Genomic DNA, 20,512 nt, shown 5'->3' with positions numbered 1-20,512 from the left:
TTCTGCCATCCAGCCAATCTGCTATCCATGCCAGTATCTTCCCTTTAATACCATGGGCTCTCATCTTCCCCAGCAGCCTGACGCGCGGCACCTCATCGAAGGCCTTCTGAAAATCTAGGTAAACAACAGCTACAGCCTCCTCTCTGTCTGTCCTGTTATTAACATTCTCAAAGAAATCTAGAAGATTTGTCAGGCAAAATCTTCCCTTCACAAAACCATGCTGACTTCAGCCTATTTTATTGTGAACTTCCAAGTACTGTGTAACCTCATCCTTTATAATTGACTCTCAAATCTTACCAACCACCAAAATCAGGCTAACTGGCCTACAGTTTCCGCTCTTCTGCTTTGCTTCCTTCTTGCACAGCAGGGTGATATTCACAATATTCAGGAACCACTCCTAACTCTAGTGAGTCTTGAAATATCACAACTAATGCCTCCACAATCTCCGAGGCCACCTCCTTCAGAACTCTGGGGTGCAGTCCATCCGGTGACTTATCCACCTTCGGACCTTTCAGTTTTTCTAGCACTTTCTCCTTAGTCATCGCCACTCCACTAACTTCCACCCCCTGACTCTCGAAGGTTGCAGGCACACTGCTGGTATCTTCCACTGTAAAGACTAATGCAAAAAAGTTATTCAATTCCTCTGCCATTTCTTGATTCCCCGTTATCATTTCTCCTGTGTCATTCTCCAGCGGCCCAATGTCCACTCTTGCCTCTTTTTTACTCTTTATATATCCATAGAAACTCTTGCTATCCTCTTTTATATTATTGGCTAGCTTACATTCGTACTTCATCGTTTCTCTCTTTTAGTTACCTTTTGTTCTTTTAAAACCATCCCAATCGGCTGGCTTCTCACTAATCTTTGCAATGTTATATGCCTTCTCTTTTGCTTTTATGTTGTCTTTTTATCTTAAATCTAGCATCAGTGGCGATGCAATTAATGTATACTTTGCACTGCTTCAATGACCTTGACCCAGACCAGTAAAATGTGCTTGGGGGAGTATTTGCCTCCTTATGAGATGATTTATTCTCTCCCTCAAAAGTACAAAGTTGGCACTTGGATGGAGATCATGGGAGTGAGCCACAAGAGCAGTTTTAGTGAGTTGCTGGATAGGGCATGCGTAATGTGACCACAAAATGGCCACAAAATTGAAGTTGTTAACTTGGGTGGAATGTGCATGGAGATAACAACATTTTGATCCATTCTTTTAAATTTAAGTTGAAGCAAATTTTAAACTTGTAGAGCTGCAGTTTTCAGAATCTACTTTGCCTTTATTGGTTTATTATTGTCCCGTGTCTATCATTTGTATACAAGTTAGTGCTTGAATGTATTGCATCAAGAAGGAAAGAATTAAACTACTAACTTTGCAGTTAAAAACATTAGCCATGTGCATTTAAATGTTTGTGGTAAAATCATGCATACATTAAACTGAATATATTTTATTAAAGTTAATGCAGAAGTTAGAACATGAGAATGGGAAAATGAGTAAGTAGTTTGCATATCAAACCAGCTCAGCTATTCAATAGGATCATGGTCTTCAGTTCAGTGCACCGAGGTACGCTGAAAAGCTTTTGTGTGCTATCTAGTCAGCAGAAAGACTATACATGATTACAATCGAGCCATTTACAGTGTGTAGATAGATAGAAACATAGAAACATAGAAAATAGGTGCAGGAGTAGGCCATTCGGCCCTTCGAGCCTGCACCGCCATTCAATATGATCATGGCTGATCATCCAACTCAGTATCCTGTACCTGCCTTCTCTCCATACCCCCTGATCCCTTTAGCCACAAGGGCCACATCTAACTCCCTCTTAAATATAGCCAATGAACTGGCCTCAACTACCTTCTGTGGCAGAGAATTCCACAGATTCACCACTCTGTGTGAAAAAAAACGTTCTCATCTCGGTCCTAAAAGACTTCCCCCTTATCCTTAAACTGTGACCCCTTGTTCTGGACTTCCCCAACATCGGGAACAATCTTCCTGCATCTAGCCTGTCCAACCCCTTAAGAATTTTGTAAGTTTCTATAAGATCCCCCCTCAATCTTCTAAATTCCAGCGAGTACAAGCCGAGTCTATCCAGTCTTTCTTCATATGAAAGTCCTGCCATCCCAGGAATCAATCTGGTGAACCTTCTCTGTACTCCCTCTATGGCAAGAATGTCTTTCCTCAGATTAGGAGACCAAAACTGTACGCAATACTCCAGGTGTGGTCTCACCAATGCCCTGTACAACTGCAGCAGAACCTACCTGCTCCTATACTCAAATCCCCTTGCTATGAATGCCAACATACCATTCGCTTTCTTCACTGCCTGCTGCACCTGCATGCCTACTTTCAATGACTGGTGTACCACGACACCCAGGTCTCGTTGCATCTCCCCTTCTCCTAATCGGCCACCATTCAGATAATAGTCTGCTTTCCTGTTCTTGCCACCAAAGTGGATAACCTCACATTTATCCACATTATACTGCATCTGCCATGCCTTTGCCCACTCACCTAACCTATCCAAGTCACGTTGCAGCCTCCTAGCATCCTCCTCACAGCTAACACTGCCCCCCAGCTTCGTGTCATCTGCAAACTTGGAGATGTTGCATTCAATTCCCTCGTCCAAATCATTAATATATATTGTAAATAGCTGGGGTCCCAGCACTGAGCCTTGCGGTACCCCACTAGTCACTGCCTGCCATTCTGAAAAGGACCCGTTTATTCCTACTCTTTGCTTCCTGTCTGCCAGCCAGTTCTCTATCCACATCAATACTGAACCCACAATACCGTGTGCTTTAAGTTTGCATACTAATCTCTTATGTGGGACCTTGTCGAAAGCCTTCTGGAAGTCCAGATATAACACATCCACTGGTTCTCCCTTATCCACTCTACTAGTTACATCCTCGAAAAATTCTATAAGATTCGTCAGACATGATTTACCTTTCATAAATCCATGCTGACTTTGTCCAATGATTTCACCACTTTCCAAATGTGCTGCTATCCCATCTTTAATAACTGACTCTAGTATTTTCCCCACTACCGATGTTAGACTAACTGGTCAGGAGGGTCACCAAAGATCAAGGAAAGTCCGAGGGTCGCCAAAGGTTGTACCTAGATTGCAGCTCAGCACTGCTCTTTGGTTGTGGTAGGATGATTCAACTGCCTGATAACAGCTGGGAAGAAACTGCCTCTGAATCTGGAGGTGTGCGTTTTCACACTTCATACCTTTTGCCTGATGGGAGAGGGGAGAAGAGGGAGTGGCCAGGGTGCGACTTGTCCTTGATTATGCTGCTGGCTTTGCCGAGGCAGCGTGAGGTATAAATGCAATCAATAGAAGGGAGGTTAATTTATATGATAGTTTGGGCTATGTCCGCAATTCTCTGCAATTTTTGGGGGTCTTTGATGGAGCTGTTCCCAAACAAAGCTGTGATGCATCCTGATAAAATGCTTTCTGTGGTGTATTTGTCGAAGTTGGTGAGAGTTTAAAAGACATGCCGAATTTCCTAAGCCTTCTAAGGGGAGTAAGAGGCAACCGTGGCTGACAAGGGAAGTTAGAGATGGAATAAAACTAAAAGAAAAGTTGTATAAGATAGCAAAGAGTAGCGGGAAGCCAGAGGAGTGGGCAACTTTCAAAGGACAACGGAAGATAGCAAAAAGGGCAATACGGGCTGAAAAGATGAGAAGCTAAGCTGGCCAAGAATATAAAGAAGGACAGTAAAAGCCTCTTTAGGTATGTTAAGAGAAAAAGATTAGTAAAGACAAATGTAGGTCCCTTGAAGGCAGAAACGGGTGAAATTATTATGGGTAACAAGAAAATGGCAGAAGAGTTGAACAGGTGCTTCGGATATGTCTTCACTAAGGAAGACATAAACAATCTCCCAGATGTATTAGTGGACAGAGGATCAAGGGAGACAGAGGAACTGAAAGAAATTTGCAATAGGCAAGAAATAGTATTGGGTAGACTGATGGGACTGAAGGCTGATAAATCCCCAGGTCCTGATGGTCTGCATCCTAGAGTACTCAAGGAGGTAGCTCAAGAAATCGTGGACACATTAGAAAATGATCACCAATGAGGAATACGCTCCAGTCTTCATCAACGGACACAGAGTGGAGCAGCTTCAGGTTTCTGGGCACACACATTTCAGAGGACCTCACATGGTCCACTAACACCGCTGTGCTGGTCAAGAAAGCACAGCAATGGCTGTTTTTGATGAGAACGCTGAAAAAGGCTGGTCTGCCCCAACAGTTACTGATGACCTTCTACCGCTGCACCACAGAGAGCATACTAACATACGGCATCTCTGTGTGGTATCTCAGCTGCACGGCAGCAGATAGGAGAGCTCTTCAGCGGGTCGTCTGCAGAGCGCAGAGGATCATTCGGATACAGCTACCAGCCCTGGAGGACATCTACAACGCACGCTGCCTCAGGAAAGTCACCAGCATCTACAAGGACTCCACACACCCATGCCACCGTCTGTTTGAACTACTTCCATCTGGCAGACGTTACAAGGCCTTCTACGCCCGCACCTCCAGACTACGAAACAGCTTTATTCTTAGAGCTATAGCTGTTCTGAATCGGACCTGCTGAGTGCCCCCCATGATCTGTCTCTGCCCCCATGGTCATCTGACACAATTGACCCTGCATGAACCTTTTTGCGCTTTACCTTGTTTCTTTTTTTCCCCCATTTTTATTGTTTTTGTTTTCGCCGTGTTTTATTTATTTTATAGCGTCGATATGGAAGTGGCATTCTTAATCTCGTTGTACTTGTACAATGACAATAAAGATATATTGATTGATTGATGTTCAATAGATTCTGATCCGTTCCTGTGGAATGGAGGGTAACTAATGTTATCCTACTTTTCAAGAAAGGAGCGAGAGAGAAAACGGGGAATTATAGACCAGTTAGCCTGACATCGGTGGTGGGGAAGATGCTGGAGTCAATTATTAAAGAGGCAATAATGGCGCATTTGGATAGCGGTAAAAGAATTGGTCCAAGTCAGCATGGATTTATGAAGGGGAAATCCTGCTTGACTAATCTTCTGGAATTTTTTGAGGATGAGATAAGTAAAATGGATGAAGGAGAGCCAGTGGATGTAGTGTATCTAGACTTTCAGAAAGCCTTTGATAAGGTCCCACAAGGGAGGTTGGTGAGCAGAATTAGAGCACATGGTATTGGGGGTAGGGTATTGACATGGATAGAGAATTGGTTGGCAGACAAGAAGCAAAGAGTAGGTATAAACGGGTCCTTTTCAGAATGGCAGGCAGTGGAGAGTGGAGTGCTGCAAGGCTTGGTGCTGGGGCCGCAACTATTTACGATATATATTAATGATTTGGATGATGGAATTAGAAGTAACACTAGCAAGTTTGCAGATGACACAAAGCTGGGTGGCAGTGTGAACCGCGAAGAGGATGTTGGGAGACTTGGACAGGTTAAGTGAGTGGGCAGATGCAGTATAATGTAAATAAATGTGAGGTTATCCATTTTGACGGCAAAAATAAGGAGGCAGATTATTATCTCGATGGTGTTAGATTAGGTAAAGAGGAAGTGCAACGAGACTGTGTCTTTGTACACCAGTCACTGAAAGTAGTGCAGGTACAGCAGGCAGTGAAGAAAGCTAATGGCATGTTGGCCTTCATAACGAGAGGATTTGAGTACAGGATCAAAGAAGTCCTTCTGCAGTTGTATAGGGCCTTGGTGAAACCACATCTGGAGTATTGTGTGCAGTTTTGGTCTCCTAATTTGAGGAAGGATGTCCTTGCTATTGAGGCAGTGCAGCGTAGGTTCACAAGGTTAATCCCTGGGATGGCGGGACTGTCATATGAGGAAAGATTGGAAAGACTAGGCTTGTATTCACTGGAGTTTAGATGAGAGGGGATCTTACAGAGACGTATAAAATCATAAAAGGGCTAGACAAGCTAGATGCAGGAAAAATGTTCCCAATGTTGGGAGACTCCAGAACCAGGGGATGCAGTCTAAGAATAAAGGGGAGGCCATTTAAAACTGAGGTGAGAAGAAACATTTTCATCCAGAGTTGTGAATTTGTGGAATTCTCTGCCACAGAAGGCAGTGAAGGCCAATTCACTGGATGAATTTAAAAGAGTTAGATAGAGCTCTAGGGGCTAGTGGAATCAAGGGATATGGGGAGAAAGCAGGCACAGGTTACTGATTGTAGATGATCAGCCATGATCACAATGAATAGTAGTGCTGGCTCAAAGGGCCACATATCCTCCTCCTGCACCCATTTTCTATGTTTCTGTGAAGCAAAGGCATTGGTGTGCTTTCTGGATCGTTGCTTCAATGTGGGTGGTCCAGGAGAAGTTGTCGGTGATAATGACTTCTAGGAATTTGAAGTTTTCAACCATCTCTACTTCGGCATTGTCAATGTAAACTGGGGTACGTACGTGTACCGCTTTGTTTCCTGAAGTCGAGCACTATCTCCTTTGTCTTGCTGACATTGAGAGAAAGGTGGTTGTCTTGATACCAGGACACAAGGTTCTTGATCTCCTTCCTATATTCCGTCTCATCGTTATTTAATTCTGGCCCACAATGGTGGTGTTGTCTACGAATTTGAAAATTGAATTAGGTTTATACATGGCTGCATAAGGGTCACTAGTGCCACTTTTCCCTTCTGTTCCTTTATCCCTTGATTTACCGATCTGGTTACAAGTTGTTTAACCGTCTGTCAATTCTATTAAAAATGTCTATGATATCACCTCCACTGCTCTCTGGGATAGAGAATTCCAAAGATTCCCAACTCTTGGAGTAAAAAAAATCCTCCTTGTCTGATTTGTTAATCTCCCTCAATCTTGTCTTTCAATAAATTCACCACTCATTCCTCTGTACGTCAAGTCAAGTTTATTTGTCACATACACATACACGATGTGCAGTGAAATGAAAGTGGCAATGCCTGCGGATTGTGCACAAAAAAAGAATTAGTTACAGCATATAAATAAAGTTAATAAGTTACTATAGTGTAGACAAAAATTTAGTCTCTGGAGTTATAAAAGTTGACAGTCCTGATGGCCTGTGGGAAGAAACTCCATCTCATCCTCTCCGTTTTCACAGCGTGACAGCGGAGGCGTTTGCCTGATCGTAGCATCTGGAACAGTCCGTTACTGGGGTGGCAGGGGTTTAACTACTGGTTTAACCTTTTCTTTTCCTACATCAACATCTCGATTTAAGTGGAAACCTAATGAACTCTGTGCACTGTTTACAATGCAAGCACATTCTTCCTTAACTATGAAGACCTGAGCAGCATGCAGTGCACCATGCATGGTCTCATCGGTACCTTGAAAAAAATGTATAAAAGCATTCCTACTCCCAAACTCCACAACATTCAATTAATCCCCTAAATAACTTGCCGTATCTACATATTAATCTTTTGTGGTTCATATGTCAGGACTCCTGGATCTCTTTACAGTAATTTTCTATTGATACTCTATTTAAATAATTAGACTTTTCACTTTTTTACATTTGCAGTTTTCAGTATAATTTGCAATAGTTGCTTTTCAAAGGTTTCAAAGGTCTTTTATTGTCACGTGAACCAATTAAGGTACAGTGATATTTGAATTACTGTACAGCAATACTAAAACAAAAAGCAAAAGACCCACAACTATATAAAAGTTAACATAAACATCCGCCACAGCGGATTCCCCACATTCCTCACTGTGATGGATGGCAATAAATCCAATCTTCCCTCTTTATTCTCCCACGGTCGGGGCAGTCAAACCATCCGTCGGGGTGATCGAAGCCCCCACGTCGGGGCAATTGAAGTCAGGGCGGTCGAAGTTCCTGTGGCTTGGAGCACTTGAACTCGGTCTCTAACCAGGGACCACGAGCTCCACGATGTTAAAGTCCACAGGCTCCCGGGGTTGGAGCTCCGAGGTTGATCTCCAGCAAGAGGCCGCCAACTCCTTGATGCAGTGCGGACGGAGATACGATACGGATCTCCATGGAGGTAAGAGATTAAAAAAGTTTCCCCAAACCGCCCCCACATAAAACAAGCTAAAGAACTCTAAAACACGTACTATTAAAACAACAAAGAAGGAAGGGACAGGCAGCCATTGCTGGCGGAAGTTTTTGCATGTCATCTTAAAGTTGCCATTTTATTCTTGGTTAGTAATGTCTGTGGTAAATTGCATTTACTCACTGAATGCTTTCAGTATGAATCATTTGATTAATCCATGAGAAGTGTTATTAAACCTTGCAATTGAGATTTTATTTTATGTAGCATTTGGGATCCAATATTAAACAGTACATGGAATTTAAATATTGTGCTCACAGTTAAGTGCCTAATTCCTGCATTCTTCACTTTATAATATCATGTGTTCAGTGGCGTTGATTGTTCTTCCACTCTGATAATTATCGAGCTACATCAGAATTGGTGGTAAGAAGTATCCTGAGTGAATGTGAGCTAATAGGTCACAGGTTTGACTGAATTGAACTAATTGATCTTGACTGGAATTGCAGTCAGCGCTAAATAGCATTGGGCGACTTGAACTAAGTAATGAAATTACATTAAACAATACATTCTCTTCACTCCATTCAAAGAGGTCTGCTATACAAGATGTATTATAGAAAATTATTGGTGATCAAGATTCTGTTGAAGTGCTATGCCCTCTGAGTAACCTGCAAATGTTTTGGTATTCTTATAAATAAGTGGCCATTCACTGACCTAAGGTTGCCAAAGTCTGTGACAAGGATCAGTAATTTGATCAAGTGAGAAGAAAACTTGAGGGAAGTCGTAAGGCTTTACAATATTTCAGCAAATTATTTGCTGTGTTTTGGCATTGTACAATAGATTCCCAAGGAAGGCCTGGAAACTGAATCAATGGCATGTGCAGATGAACGTCATTGTGGAAATGTTCCTTTTACTGGCTTCACATCCTGAGAGAATCCCAAATTACAGCAGAGATTATTGATTCACCTATCTGATCTGAGTCATGCCACTGCATTACCCAATGTTTTATTTCTAAATAATTCCTTCTAATTCCTTAATTTGTTGTTTCAACAAAGACTAACTCATGGATAAAAGAACATTAACTGTGAAAATTGAGGTTGTTGATTAGCATTTAAAATTATTTAACTAAGTTTTTGTATGTATAATCTTGCCATGTACCGTGTCCTCCATAATGTTTGGGACAAAGACCCATCATTTATTTATTTGGCTCTGTACTCCACAATTTGAGATTTGTAATAGAAAAAAAAAACATGTGGTTAAAGTGCACATTGTCAGATTTTATTAAAGGCCATTTTTATACATTTTGGTTTCACCACGTGGAAATTACAGCTGTGTTTCTACATAATCCCCCCATTTCAGGGCACCATAATGTTTGGGACACATGGCTTCACAGGTGTTTGTAATTGCTCAGGTGTGTTTAATTAGCTCCTTAATGCAGGTATAAGAGAGCTCTCAGCACCCAGTCTTTCCTCTAGTCTTTCCATCACCTTTGGAAACTTTTATTGCTGTTTATTAACGAGGACCAAAGTTGTGCCAATGAAAGTCACAGAAGCCATTATGAGACTGAGAAACAAGAATAAAACTGTTAGCGACATCAGGCTTACCAAAATCAACTGTTTGGAACATCATGAAGAAGAAAGAGAGCTTACTAATCACAAAGGGACTGGCAGGCCAAGGAAGACCTCCACAGCTGATGACAGAAGAATTCTCTCTATAATAAAGAAAAAACACTAAACACCTGTCTGACAGATCAGAAACACTCTTCAGGAGTCAGGTGTGAATCTGACCACTGTCCGCAGAAGACCATGACCAGAAATGCAGAACGTACACTGCAAGATGCAAACCACTGGTTAGCTGCAAAAATAGGATGGCCAGGTTACAGTTTGCAAATAAGTACTTAAAAGAGCAATCACAGTTCTGGAAAAAAAAGGTCTTGTGGTACAGATGAGACGAAGATTAACTTATATCAGAGTGATGGCGAGAGCAAAGTATGGAGGAGAGAAGGAACTGCCCAAGATCCAAAGCATACCACTTCATCTGTGAAACGCGGCGGTGGTGGTATTATGGCCTAGGCATGTCTGGCTGCTGAAGGTATTGGCTCACTTATCTTCATTGATGAAACAACTGCTGATGGTAATAGCATAATGAATTCTGAAGTGTATGGACACATCCTATCTGCTCAAGTTCAAACAAATGCCTCAAAACTCATTGGCTGGTGATTCATTCTACAGCAAGACAATGATCGCAAACTTACTGCTAAAGCAACAAAAGAGTCTTTCAAAGAAAAAAATGGTCAATTCTTGAGTGGCCAAGTCAATCACCCGATCTGAACCCAATTATATGCTGAAGAGAAAACTGAAGGGGACTAGCCCCCAAAACAAGCATAAGCTAAAGATGGCTGCAATACAAGCCTGGCAGAGCATCACCAGAGAAGACACCCAGCAACTGGTGATGTCCATGAATCGCAGACTTCAAGCAGGTGTAAAAGATGCTGGCTGTATAATGTTGGAAAATTACATGCAAAGGATATGCAACAAAATACTAAACATGACTACTTTCATTTACATGACATTGCTGTGTCCCAAACATTATGGTGCCCTGAAATGGGGGGAGTGTGTGTAAACACTGCTGTAATTTCTACATGGTGAAACCAAAATGTATAAAAATGGCCTTTATTAATATCTGACAATGTTCTCTTTAACCACATGTAATTTTTTTTTCTCTATTACAAATCTCAAATTGTGGAGTACAGAGGCAAATAAATAAATGATGGTTCTTTGTCCCAAACATTATGGAGGGCACTGCAGAAGTGCAGACAATGCCATGTAATTTATTTATTTATTTATTCGTGTCATCACACAGCTGTTTGCCAATAGCAATTGCGATTGCTATAGCAATAGCCAATGTTTTTTGGTAAGTATGCATTGGTTTCAGGCTTATATGGTCAGCTCTGTTTCCCTGTTCTGTGTCTGTGCAGACCAGCTGCACTATAGTGATAAGTTAAAATCAAAGTCCTCATTTTCTTCACATTCTTTCGTTTATGACGGCTAGAAAGTGGTTAGCTTATTGCACATGGAAACATAATGCACGTCACAGCAATTCGAGCAATAAGAGATCAGAGTTCACCTCTCATCAAGACAAATTGTAGCATTAATGGTCATATTAAAAGATGCTGGCTGTATAATGTTGGAAAATAAAGTAATTATTCACTTCATAATTTTACAATAAGTAGTGTATTTGGTCTGCGATCGTTGTTGCCATGGAGCATTTTAGTGGTGCAAATATATCAGCAGTTTACAAGAAATTTGTACAGTTTATATATCGGCTGAAACTGCAGCAATTGCTATTTAGTTACCACTCTCCTGAACTTGACAAATCAGGGTACAAAGGGCCTACCTTGCCAATCAGTTTGCCTGCTAAACAGCTGACAGTTTTGATTGGCAAAGGTCTGATCTGGATTTGACTATCAAAAACTGACAGTTTTTTAATGTTCATGAATATCTGTCACATATTTCACTAATGTTTTGAGAAATAAGAAAATAAGATCAATTAAAACACTGTTTAAATAAACATAACAGATCACAAATAATTAAAACAGAAAATAACTTGCCAGTGTTTACCAAAGCACTAGAATCCACACGACTAATGGATTTTGGGACAAAACTGTCAGTTTTTGATAGTCAAATCAGGATCAGACCTTTGCCAATCTAGGGAAACAACTTGTTTTCACCCCTTGAAGGGAATCACCAACATGATCTCTCCTTTCTTGATCTTTCCATCTCCATCACAGGAGATAGACTATCGACTGACATCTATTATAAAGATACTGACCTCTGACAACTATCTAGACTACACTTCCTACCCTGATTTCGGCAAAGACTCTACCCTTACTCTTAAGTCTCCCATCTACGCTGCATCTGTACCCAAGATGAGTTGTTCCATACCAGAACATCCGAGGTCCTCATTCTTTAGGGTACGGGGGTTCCCTTCTTCCATCATTGATGACGCCCACACACGTGTCGCCTCAGTATCCCCCAGTTCCGCTATTGCTCCCCATTCCCCCAGTTGCAACAGGGACAGAGTCCCTCTAATCCTTACCTGTCACCCCATCAGCCATCACATATAACACAATCCTCTGACATTTTCGCCACATCCAACAGGATTCCACCACACACATCTTTGTTTCTCCACCCCTTTCTGACTTTTGCAGAGTCAGTTCCCTCCAGAACTCTCTGGTTAACTCATCCCTTACCACCCAAGCCACCCCCTCCCCAGGTATCTTCCCCTGCAACCGCATGAGATGCAACACCTAACCCTATGACTCCTCCTTTGACTCTGTCCAGGGACCCCGATAGTCCTTTCAGGTTAGGCAGAGGTTACTTGCACCTCCTCCAACCTCATCTGATGTATTCGTTGTTCAAGGTGTGGACTTTTGTACATCGGCGAGACCAATATGGGCGATCATTTCGCTGAATACCTCCGCTCAGTCCGCCTGGGTTACCAAACACTTTAACTCCCCCTCCCATTCCTAAAATGACCTTTCTGACCTGGGCCTCCTCCGCTGTCAGAATGAGGCCTAACACAAATTGGAGGAACAGCACCTCGTAATTCACTTAGGCAGCTTACAACCTAGCGGGAAACAGAGGGTGCTGAAAGAGATGAAATCTGGGCAATAAGCCTTTGACTCCATGAGCCAGGAGTCCTTGACATAACAGGTATAACAGCTTTATTTGTCGTTCGGCACCGAAGTACCGAACGAAACTACATAGCAGTCATAGAAAAAAGAACACAAGACACATAACCCCAACACAAACGTCCATCACAGTGACTCCAAACACCCCCTCACTGTGATGGAGGCAACAAAACTTCCACTCTCTTCCCCACGCCCACGGACAGACAGCTCGTCCCCGACCGACCCGCACAGTCCCCGCACCGGGCGCTGAAACGTCCCGCGGCCGAACCGGACGATGAAAGGCCCGCGACCAAGCCTTGCGCAGCTAAGTCCCGTGGTCGAGCCGCACCGGGCGATGTAAAGTCCTGTGGTCGAGCCGCACCAGCGATGTTAAGTCCCGTGGCCGAGCCGCACCGGGCGATGTTAAGTCCCGTGGTCGAGCCGCACCGGGCGATGTTAAGTCCCGTGGTCGAGCCGCACCGGGCGATGTTAAGTCCCGTGGTCGAGCCGCACCGGGCGATGTTAAGTCCCGCAGTCGAGCCGCACCAGCGATGAAAAGACCCGCAGCCGAGCCGCACCGGGCGATGTTAAGTCCGGCAGCCGAGCTGCACCGGGCGATGTTAAGTCCCGCAGTCGAGCCGCACCAGCGATGTAAAGTCCCGCGGCCGAGCCGCACCGGGCGATGTTAAGTCCCGCGGCCGAGCTGCACCGGGCACTGTTAAGTCCAGCGGCCAAGCCGCACCGGGCGATGTAAAGTCCAGCGGCCAAGCCGCACTGGGCGATGTTAGGCCCTGCAGCCGAGCCGCACCCCGCGCCGTGAGGAAGAGAAAAGTTCCCCCCCCCCCCCACACCACCACCCCCTCCCACACATACACAACCAAAAAAATATATAAAAACCATCCCAACACCGACACACAACAAAAAAAAAAAAAAAAAGGAAAAAAGACGAACAGACTGCTAGTGAGCCGCTGCCGTTAGGCGCCGCTGACATGTCACTATTATCAGTAAAATGACGACACTATTTAACTGGTTACATGATTGGGACCTGACGTGAACTTTAAAACAAGATATTATTTCATTACGCTGCAAAATGTTATTCCAGACTGCACTATATTGTTACAAGAGTGCAGAAAGAGCTTAGAAGTACAGAAGGACAAATTGCTGCTTTAGCCAGGGGATTGAATCTAATTTGTGTACAATTATCTAGTCATCTTCATCTTCTAATGAAATATATTGTGGTAAAAGTTGTTTTTACTGTTGGTGTAATGGCTATTCCATCCAAATTGGGATCTTTCAAAGAATTAATACAAAGCATGGTCATAAGTGATAGTAGAGTTAGGCCATTCAAGTCTACCCCACCATTCAATCTTGACTGATCTATTTCTCCCTCCTAACCCCATTCTCCTGCTTTCTCCTCATAACCTTTGACATCTGTACTAATCAAAAATCTATCTCTGCCTTAAAAATATCCACTGACTTGGCCTCCACAACCTTCTGTGGCAAAGAATGCCACAGATTCACCACCCTCTGACTAAAGAAATGTCTCCTTCCTAAAAGAAAGTCTTTTAATTCTAAGGCTATGACCTCTAGTCCTAGTCTCTCCCATTAGTAGAAACATCCTCTCCAATCCACTCTATCAAAGCCTTTCACTATTCTGTACATTTCAATGAGGTACCCCCTCATTCTTCTAAACTCCAGAGAGTACTGGCCCAGTGCCGACAAACGCTCATCATAGGTTAACCTACTCATTCCTGGGATCATTCTTGTAAACCTCTTCTGGACCCTCTCCAGAGCCAGCACATCCTTCCTCAGATATGTTGCCCAAAATTGCTCACAATATTCCAAATGCGCCCTTACCAGTGCCCTGTAGAGCCTCCGCACTATATCCCTGTTTTTTGTATTCAAGCCCTCTTGTAAAAAATGCTAGCATTGAGTTTGCTTTCTTTACTACTGATTCGACATGCAGATTAACTTTTTGGGAATCCTGCACTCCCAAGTCCCTTTGCACCTCTGATTTCTGGATTCTCTCCCCATTTAGAAAATAGTCTATGCATAATATATACTGTACATCCCTTTAAACACAATAAACGGGTAAAGTGATCCAGCCGCCACTATCAATTGAATCTGAGAGTTGTGGAGAATTGCAGGTTTAGAATAAGTAAAGGGCCCGTCCCAGTTAGGCGATTTTAAGGCGACTGCCAGCAACTCGGCTGACGCCGCACGTTCGCCGGGGTGTCGCGGGCATGATTGTGAGTAGTCTTCAATGAGTCGCAGCAGATCTCGGCTCGTCGCGGAAAAAGTTACCTGTTCAAAATTATTCGCCGACTGCTGGCTTGTTGCCAATGATCCTAGCTTGTCGTGGGCGCTGTCACAGGTTGTTGCCAGGTGTGGTAGGTTATCGCCTACTGTCAAAGCTGACAGAACTGTCAAAGCTGACAAAACTGTCAAAACCCGTCCACAGAAGTTCAGCTGCAACAGCCAGCTGTGGAATGGGGGCGGAGACTGCGATGCTGTCAAAGGGGGGCGGACACCTGACCATACTGACAGCAAGGCCACGAACTTAAAAAAACAGGAGTGCCTTCTAGTGTCTCTACTGCAGTGTTAAAATATCACCCCTAATCTTTATCTCATGTTGTTTTACAGTCAGAGTCATACAGCGCAAAAATGGATCCTTCTGGCACAATGATAATACTGACCTTTTCCCCATCTGGTTCCCAATGCTTACTCTAAAAAACAATATATTTCCTACGAATCAAAATATCTTCTATAAATTTACTACAATAGAGAAAATTAAATATTACCTCAGACTTTTTATTTACTGTTTGCATTAAGGGTGCTATAGGAACTTGTAAGATGGGCAGACAAAAAAGATATGTGTCCGTGGCAGCAGCAAAGAGCCGGAGCTGCGCAGATAGATACCTGGAGATAAACTCAAGAAATGTACCCGAGGAAAACGGCCTTTGGTGTTAAGGAAGAACAGAAGATTATTTGAAGATAGACACGAAATGCTGGAGTAACTCAGCAGGACAGGCAACGTCTCTGAAGAGCAGGAATGGGTGACGTTTCGAGTCGTAAGAAGGGTCTGAAGAAGGGTCTCAACCCAAAACGTCACCCTTTCCTTCTCTCCAGAGATTCTATCTGTCCCACTGAGTTACTCCAGCATTTCTTGTCTATCTTCGGTGTAAACCTGAATGTGCAGTTCCTTCCTACACAGAAGTGTATTTGATGCATGCTGGAAAAGCGATATCCAATTTATCACTGTTTGACCAACGCGTAACGCCCCTGCTATAAATTAACTCCCAATTATAATTTATTGAATGTAAGATTTCGAGTTAAACCGTGACCACCCGTGGGTTCCACCTCAGGCTGGCACCAACGAACAGGAGCAAAACACGAAGTGTTGGGGGAATTCAGAGGTTAGGCAGCATCCGTGGAGGAAATGCAAATGAAAACCTTTCTGGTCGGATCCCTCCCTCAGTCTGAAGAAGGGTACCGATCTGAAACGTCGCCTGTCCACTCTCTCTTCTCCCCCCCCCCCCCCCCCCCCCGATGCTCTCTGACCCGCTGGCTTTGTCCACCGCTTTGTGTTTACAAGATTTCTTTATCTGCGGTCTCCTGTATCCATTAAGGAGAAGGACCCGGCCTGCCGTTTCCTTAAGTACGAATGAAATTCGCTCTGCACCACGAGCAAACCCGACCCCATCTCCCCAGATTGTTCTTGCCGGAGTAATATTGCCTGTTGGTGCGTCGTTCCTTCGTTCCCATTTCTAAAAGGCTTCACAGTGAAAAGATATCCTCGGCGAAATGGAAGGCTTCTGGTGCGACAGGTCAACCTCTCCACATTTTCAAAAAGTTTATTACAATTGTCGAATTCTAGCGGCATCGCATCGAATCCCCTCTCCCCCCATCTCCCACCCAACTTCAACCACAGCGGCAAGCGTCAATTCCAAACAAAATCCTAATACTCATAATTATCCCTTTACTCCACTGCGTCCATTTTAGCTTGAGTCCAAGTCAATGTAATAAATTAATAACCAGCAATTTTGTGGTGCAGGTTTCACATTCACCCACAGACTGCAAGCATTGTGAGTGCCCAGTAATTGTAGAACTGCTTTTGAAATGGCCGGTTACATCTGATAGGGACTAGGTTAAGGATATCAACAAACTTGCATCTTTTGCACATAATTACATGGAGTGTTTAAGTGCAGGTTGTCGTCAGTTGTCGTAGCTTGTCGTGGTCCCTGTCGTAGTGGACGTCCTAGGTCGTGAAGACTGGGTCGCCGGTTGTCGGCAGCTTGCCATCACCTAGGTGGTAGGTTGTCATAGCTTGTCGTGGGCATTGTCGTAGACATTGTCGTAGGGTAAAAAAATTAAGTTTTTCGGTGATCTGCTACGACTTTGACAGTGGCCGGCAGTCGCCTTAAACATCGCGTAACTGGGACAGGCCCTTAAGGAGTTCAAAGAAATAAATCTACTTGAAAAGGGCTGCAAGGAAAAGACTGAAAACTATAGGCAAGTGAACTTAACATCTGTGGTAGTAACCATGTTGAAGATATAAGATATATATGCATTTGGATAAATAGGCTAATTATGGATAGTCAGCAAGGTTTTGTATGTGGGTGATTGTGTCTGACAAATGAGTTTATTGAAGTAATCAAAAAGGTTGACAAGGGCAAGGCTGTAGACATAATGTATGGACTTCTGCAGGCCTCTAACGCTCTGCATGGTAGGTTGCTCTGGAAGGTTAGATCACATGGGATCCAAACTGGATAGAGAATTAACATCTTTGAAGGAAGCAGATGGTGATGGTGGAAGGTTGTTTGTCCGACTGCAGGCCTGTAACAAATTGTGTGGCTCTTTGATCAATGCTGGATCCATTACTGTTTGCGGTTTATATCAATGATTTTGAGAATGTACAAGGCATGATTAGTAAGTTTGCAGGTGATACCGTAGATAGTGAAGATGGTTATTAAAAATTATAGCAGGATCTTGATTAGCTGGGCAGGTCCAGTTGTGGAGCAGAGTGATTATAGGTACATTGTTCCCTGAAAGTGGTGTCAGGTTGATAAGTTGGTTTGGTACATTGGATTTCAAAAGTCAAGTATCAAAGTTAGGATGTTATGTTACAGTTGTACAACATGTTGGTCAGGCTGCATTCGGAGTATTATGTTCTTGTTTGGTCACCCTGCTATTAAGCTCTTAAGCAGAGAGGATTTATGAGGATGTTGTCAGGACTCAAGGGTCTGAGCTGTAAGGAGGGATTGGGCAGGCTAGGACTTTATTTCTTGGAATGCAGGAGGCTGAGGGGTGATCTTATGGAAGTGTATAAAATCATGAAGGTGTATAAACTCACTCTGACAGTGGAGGAGGTCACGTGAAAATTGGAAGAACAACACCTCACATTTCACTTGGGTGGGTTACAACCCAGCGGTATAAATATTGGTTTCCCTAATTTCAAGTAACTCTTGTATCTCATTTGCAGGAAATATTTCTGTGTGGTGTTCTATTAATCATTTACATAATACAGACATCGCTGGAAATGCATTTATTCATTTTGCATCTCTAATTGCCCCCAAACTAAGGAGTTAAGTGTCAACAGCATTGTTAGGTCTGGGTTCATTCCAAAGCTAATTGAATTAATTTTAGCTTTCCTTCCCTAAAGGACATTGGGGAACCAGAGGGTTTTTTTAACCACATTCAGTTATGGCTATTACTAACTACCATGTCCAGTAACCTAACCACTAAGCTATCATGGTCATCCTTTGTATCCTTTTTTATGGGATCCAAGGGTTATTGGCAATTTGGTACCGGCTCAGTGGCACAAGGAGAAGGGTGGATGATGTGGGTGCTTGTTGAGTTTCTCGTGCAGTTGCCTAAATCGCAGTACTCAGTCCCTGATAAGATGCAATTAATTGCATTTCGTGGAATTCAATCTGCTGAACCATGAATTAATACAATTAGGGAAATGCAACAAGTCAATGGAATACACAATAAAAAGGACGATATTGAGAATGTGGAACGGCAGATAGCTCAGGTTTCTTTAAGGTAGTAGAATAGGTCCTAGCGGTTCGTAATCTTTATCGGTGATTTGGCTGCATTTGAGTACAATATATTCCAAGTCTGCTGTTTATTTTTTAAAAAATCAGTAGCAGTTTGAGGTGGCTGCATAGACGCTTTGGGGGTAGACAGAGACAGGCTGAGTAAATTTGCATTAAGTGACAAGTGTGAAGTGATGCATTTTGGGAAGTATGACACTGTTGTGATAATGCTGTACAAAATGGGATTGCAAGGAGTATTGTATGCAGTTTTGTAAATGAAGGATATGATTGAGCTAGAGAGGGTGCAGAAAAGATTTGCAAAAATGTTGCCTGAACAAGAAGGCTTGAGTTATCAGTTGAGATTGAATAGGCTGGGACTGTTTTCCCTAGAGCATACAAGGCTGAGGGATGATGACCTGATAGAAATATATAAATTCGACACCTTAGATGGGGGAGATGGCCTAAAGCTAGAGGGTATAGTTTTAAGATGAGGGTCGAATATTTGAAAGGCAACCTGAGAGGCATGTTTTTCACACCAAGGATGTTGAGTGTATGGAATGAACTGCCAGAGGAAATGGTAGAGGTGATACTTAAAAAGGAAAAGTTTTGATCGATATAGTACAAACCCAGGTAAATAGGATTGGCTTAGACAGGCATTTTCATTGGCATGGATGAGTTGAGCCAAAAATTCTTTGCCTACTAAATAAATACATAGTTATGAATATACAATTGGCCAAGGATGCAGCAGGTGCAATAATGTCAGAAAATATGAAGTTGTTGACTTTGGCGTAAAACAGCGATCTTTGAAAGGAAAAGGAGTTAAGAGGAACCTATTTAAACACAAATCACTGAAAGAGAACATACAGATCCAGGAATATGTTGGCCTTAATCGAGTAAAAGTGTAGAGATGTCTTGCTGCAATTATAAAAAGCTCTGGTGAGACCACGTGTCATGTGTTTAGGTCTAGTCTCCCTATCCAAGGATCGATATACTTGCAATAGAAATACAGAGAAGATTCATCAGATTGATTCCTGGGTTAGTCGGTTTGACTTGATAAAGAAATTAGGCCAGACTGGAATGAGGGACAATGACTGATGCTTTCAAAGAATTTAACAGGATAAATGTGAAATTGTTGATTTCCTAGCTTTACATCTAAAACCCAGTAACTGTCTCAAAATATTGGCTCGTCCATTTTGGCAAAAATGGGAAGAATGAGAATATTTGGAGTTCTCTCTGCAAAAGGGCTGTGGAGTCTTGGTGGCTAAGTATATTCAAGATAGAGATTAATTTATTTCAAGCGTCGAAAGCATATTTTGAAACTTTGTATACCTTAGATATGCAAGCAAGCAAAGAATTTCACTGTCACTTGTCACATGTGACAAAGTATTCAATTCAATTCAATTTAATTGTAATGTTCACCGTGAATGGAATGAAATTTCTTAAATATTAAGGGAGTCGAGGGATGTGAGGGTTAGGTCAGGAAATTAGCACTCAATTAAGATAATTATGATCTTTCTTAAAGATGGCAAAAGCACAAGGAGCTTTATTTACTATGTTCTTATGCATAGGTGACTTCAGATTTAATGTTAATGATGATGCAATGTGAATGACACCGCTCTTGAGGTCTCTAAAATGGGCATGCTTTTTTTAGTGTTGTTTGCTATCAGCCAGCAGATATGAAGCTGACTACACAGCCTTGTAGATTAAAGTACTGAGATGCAAATCATGTTGGGATAAAATACCATTAACTTGAGCAGCTTTTAGTGTTAAAAAAACAATATATACTTAATGTAAATGTGGAATAATTTTTTTAATTGGAATCTTATTTTGAAATATTTGTAAGGAAATTGTAGCCC

General features: G+C 42.6%; 1 protein-coding gene across 2 annotated transcripts in view; it reads left to right on the top strand.

Moving 5' to 3' along the window:
• desi2 (desumoylating isopeptidase 2) overlaps positions 1–20,512 on the top strand; it is a 63,615-nt gene that overhangs the window by 4,879 nt on the left and 38,224 nt on the right. The window contains exon 1 of one of the 2 annotated variants that reach the window (XM_078405384.1): positions 7,848–7,943. The exons of the other annotated variant lie outside the window; for it this stretch is intronic. Coding sequence (XP_078261510.1) covers positions 7,938–7,943 — 6 coding nt within the window. The 5' untranslated portion in view covers positions 7,848–7,937. Of the gene's footprint in view, positions 1–7,847; positions 7,944–20,512 lie in introns of those variants that run through there. 2 annotated transcript variants of the gene reach the window in all.

Source organism: Rhinoraja longicauda, chromosome 9 (genome assembly GCF_053455715.1).
Source record: "Rhinoraja longicauda isolate Sanriku21f chromosome 9, sRhiLon1.1, whole genome shotgun sequence".
NCBI classification, from domain to species: domain Eukaryota; kingdom Metazoa; phylum Chordata; class Chondrichthyes; order Rajiformes; family Arhynchobatidae; genus Rhinoraja; species Rhinoraja longicauda.
Note: the sequence above shows the minus strand (reverse complement) of the source record. Positions and strands in the feature narration are given on the sequence as shown.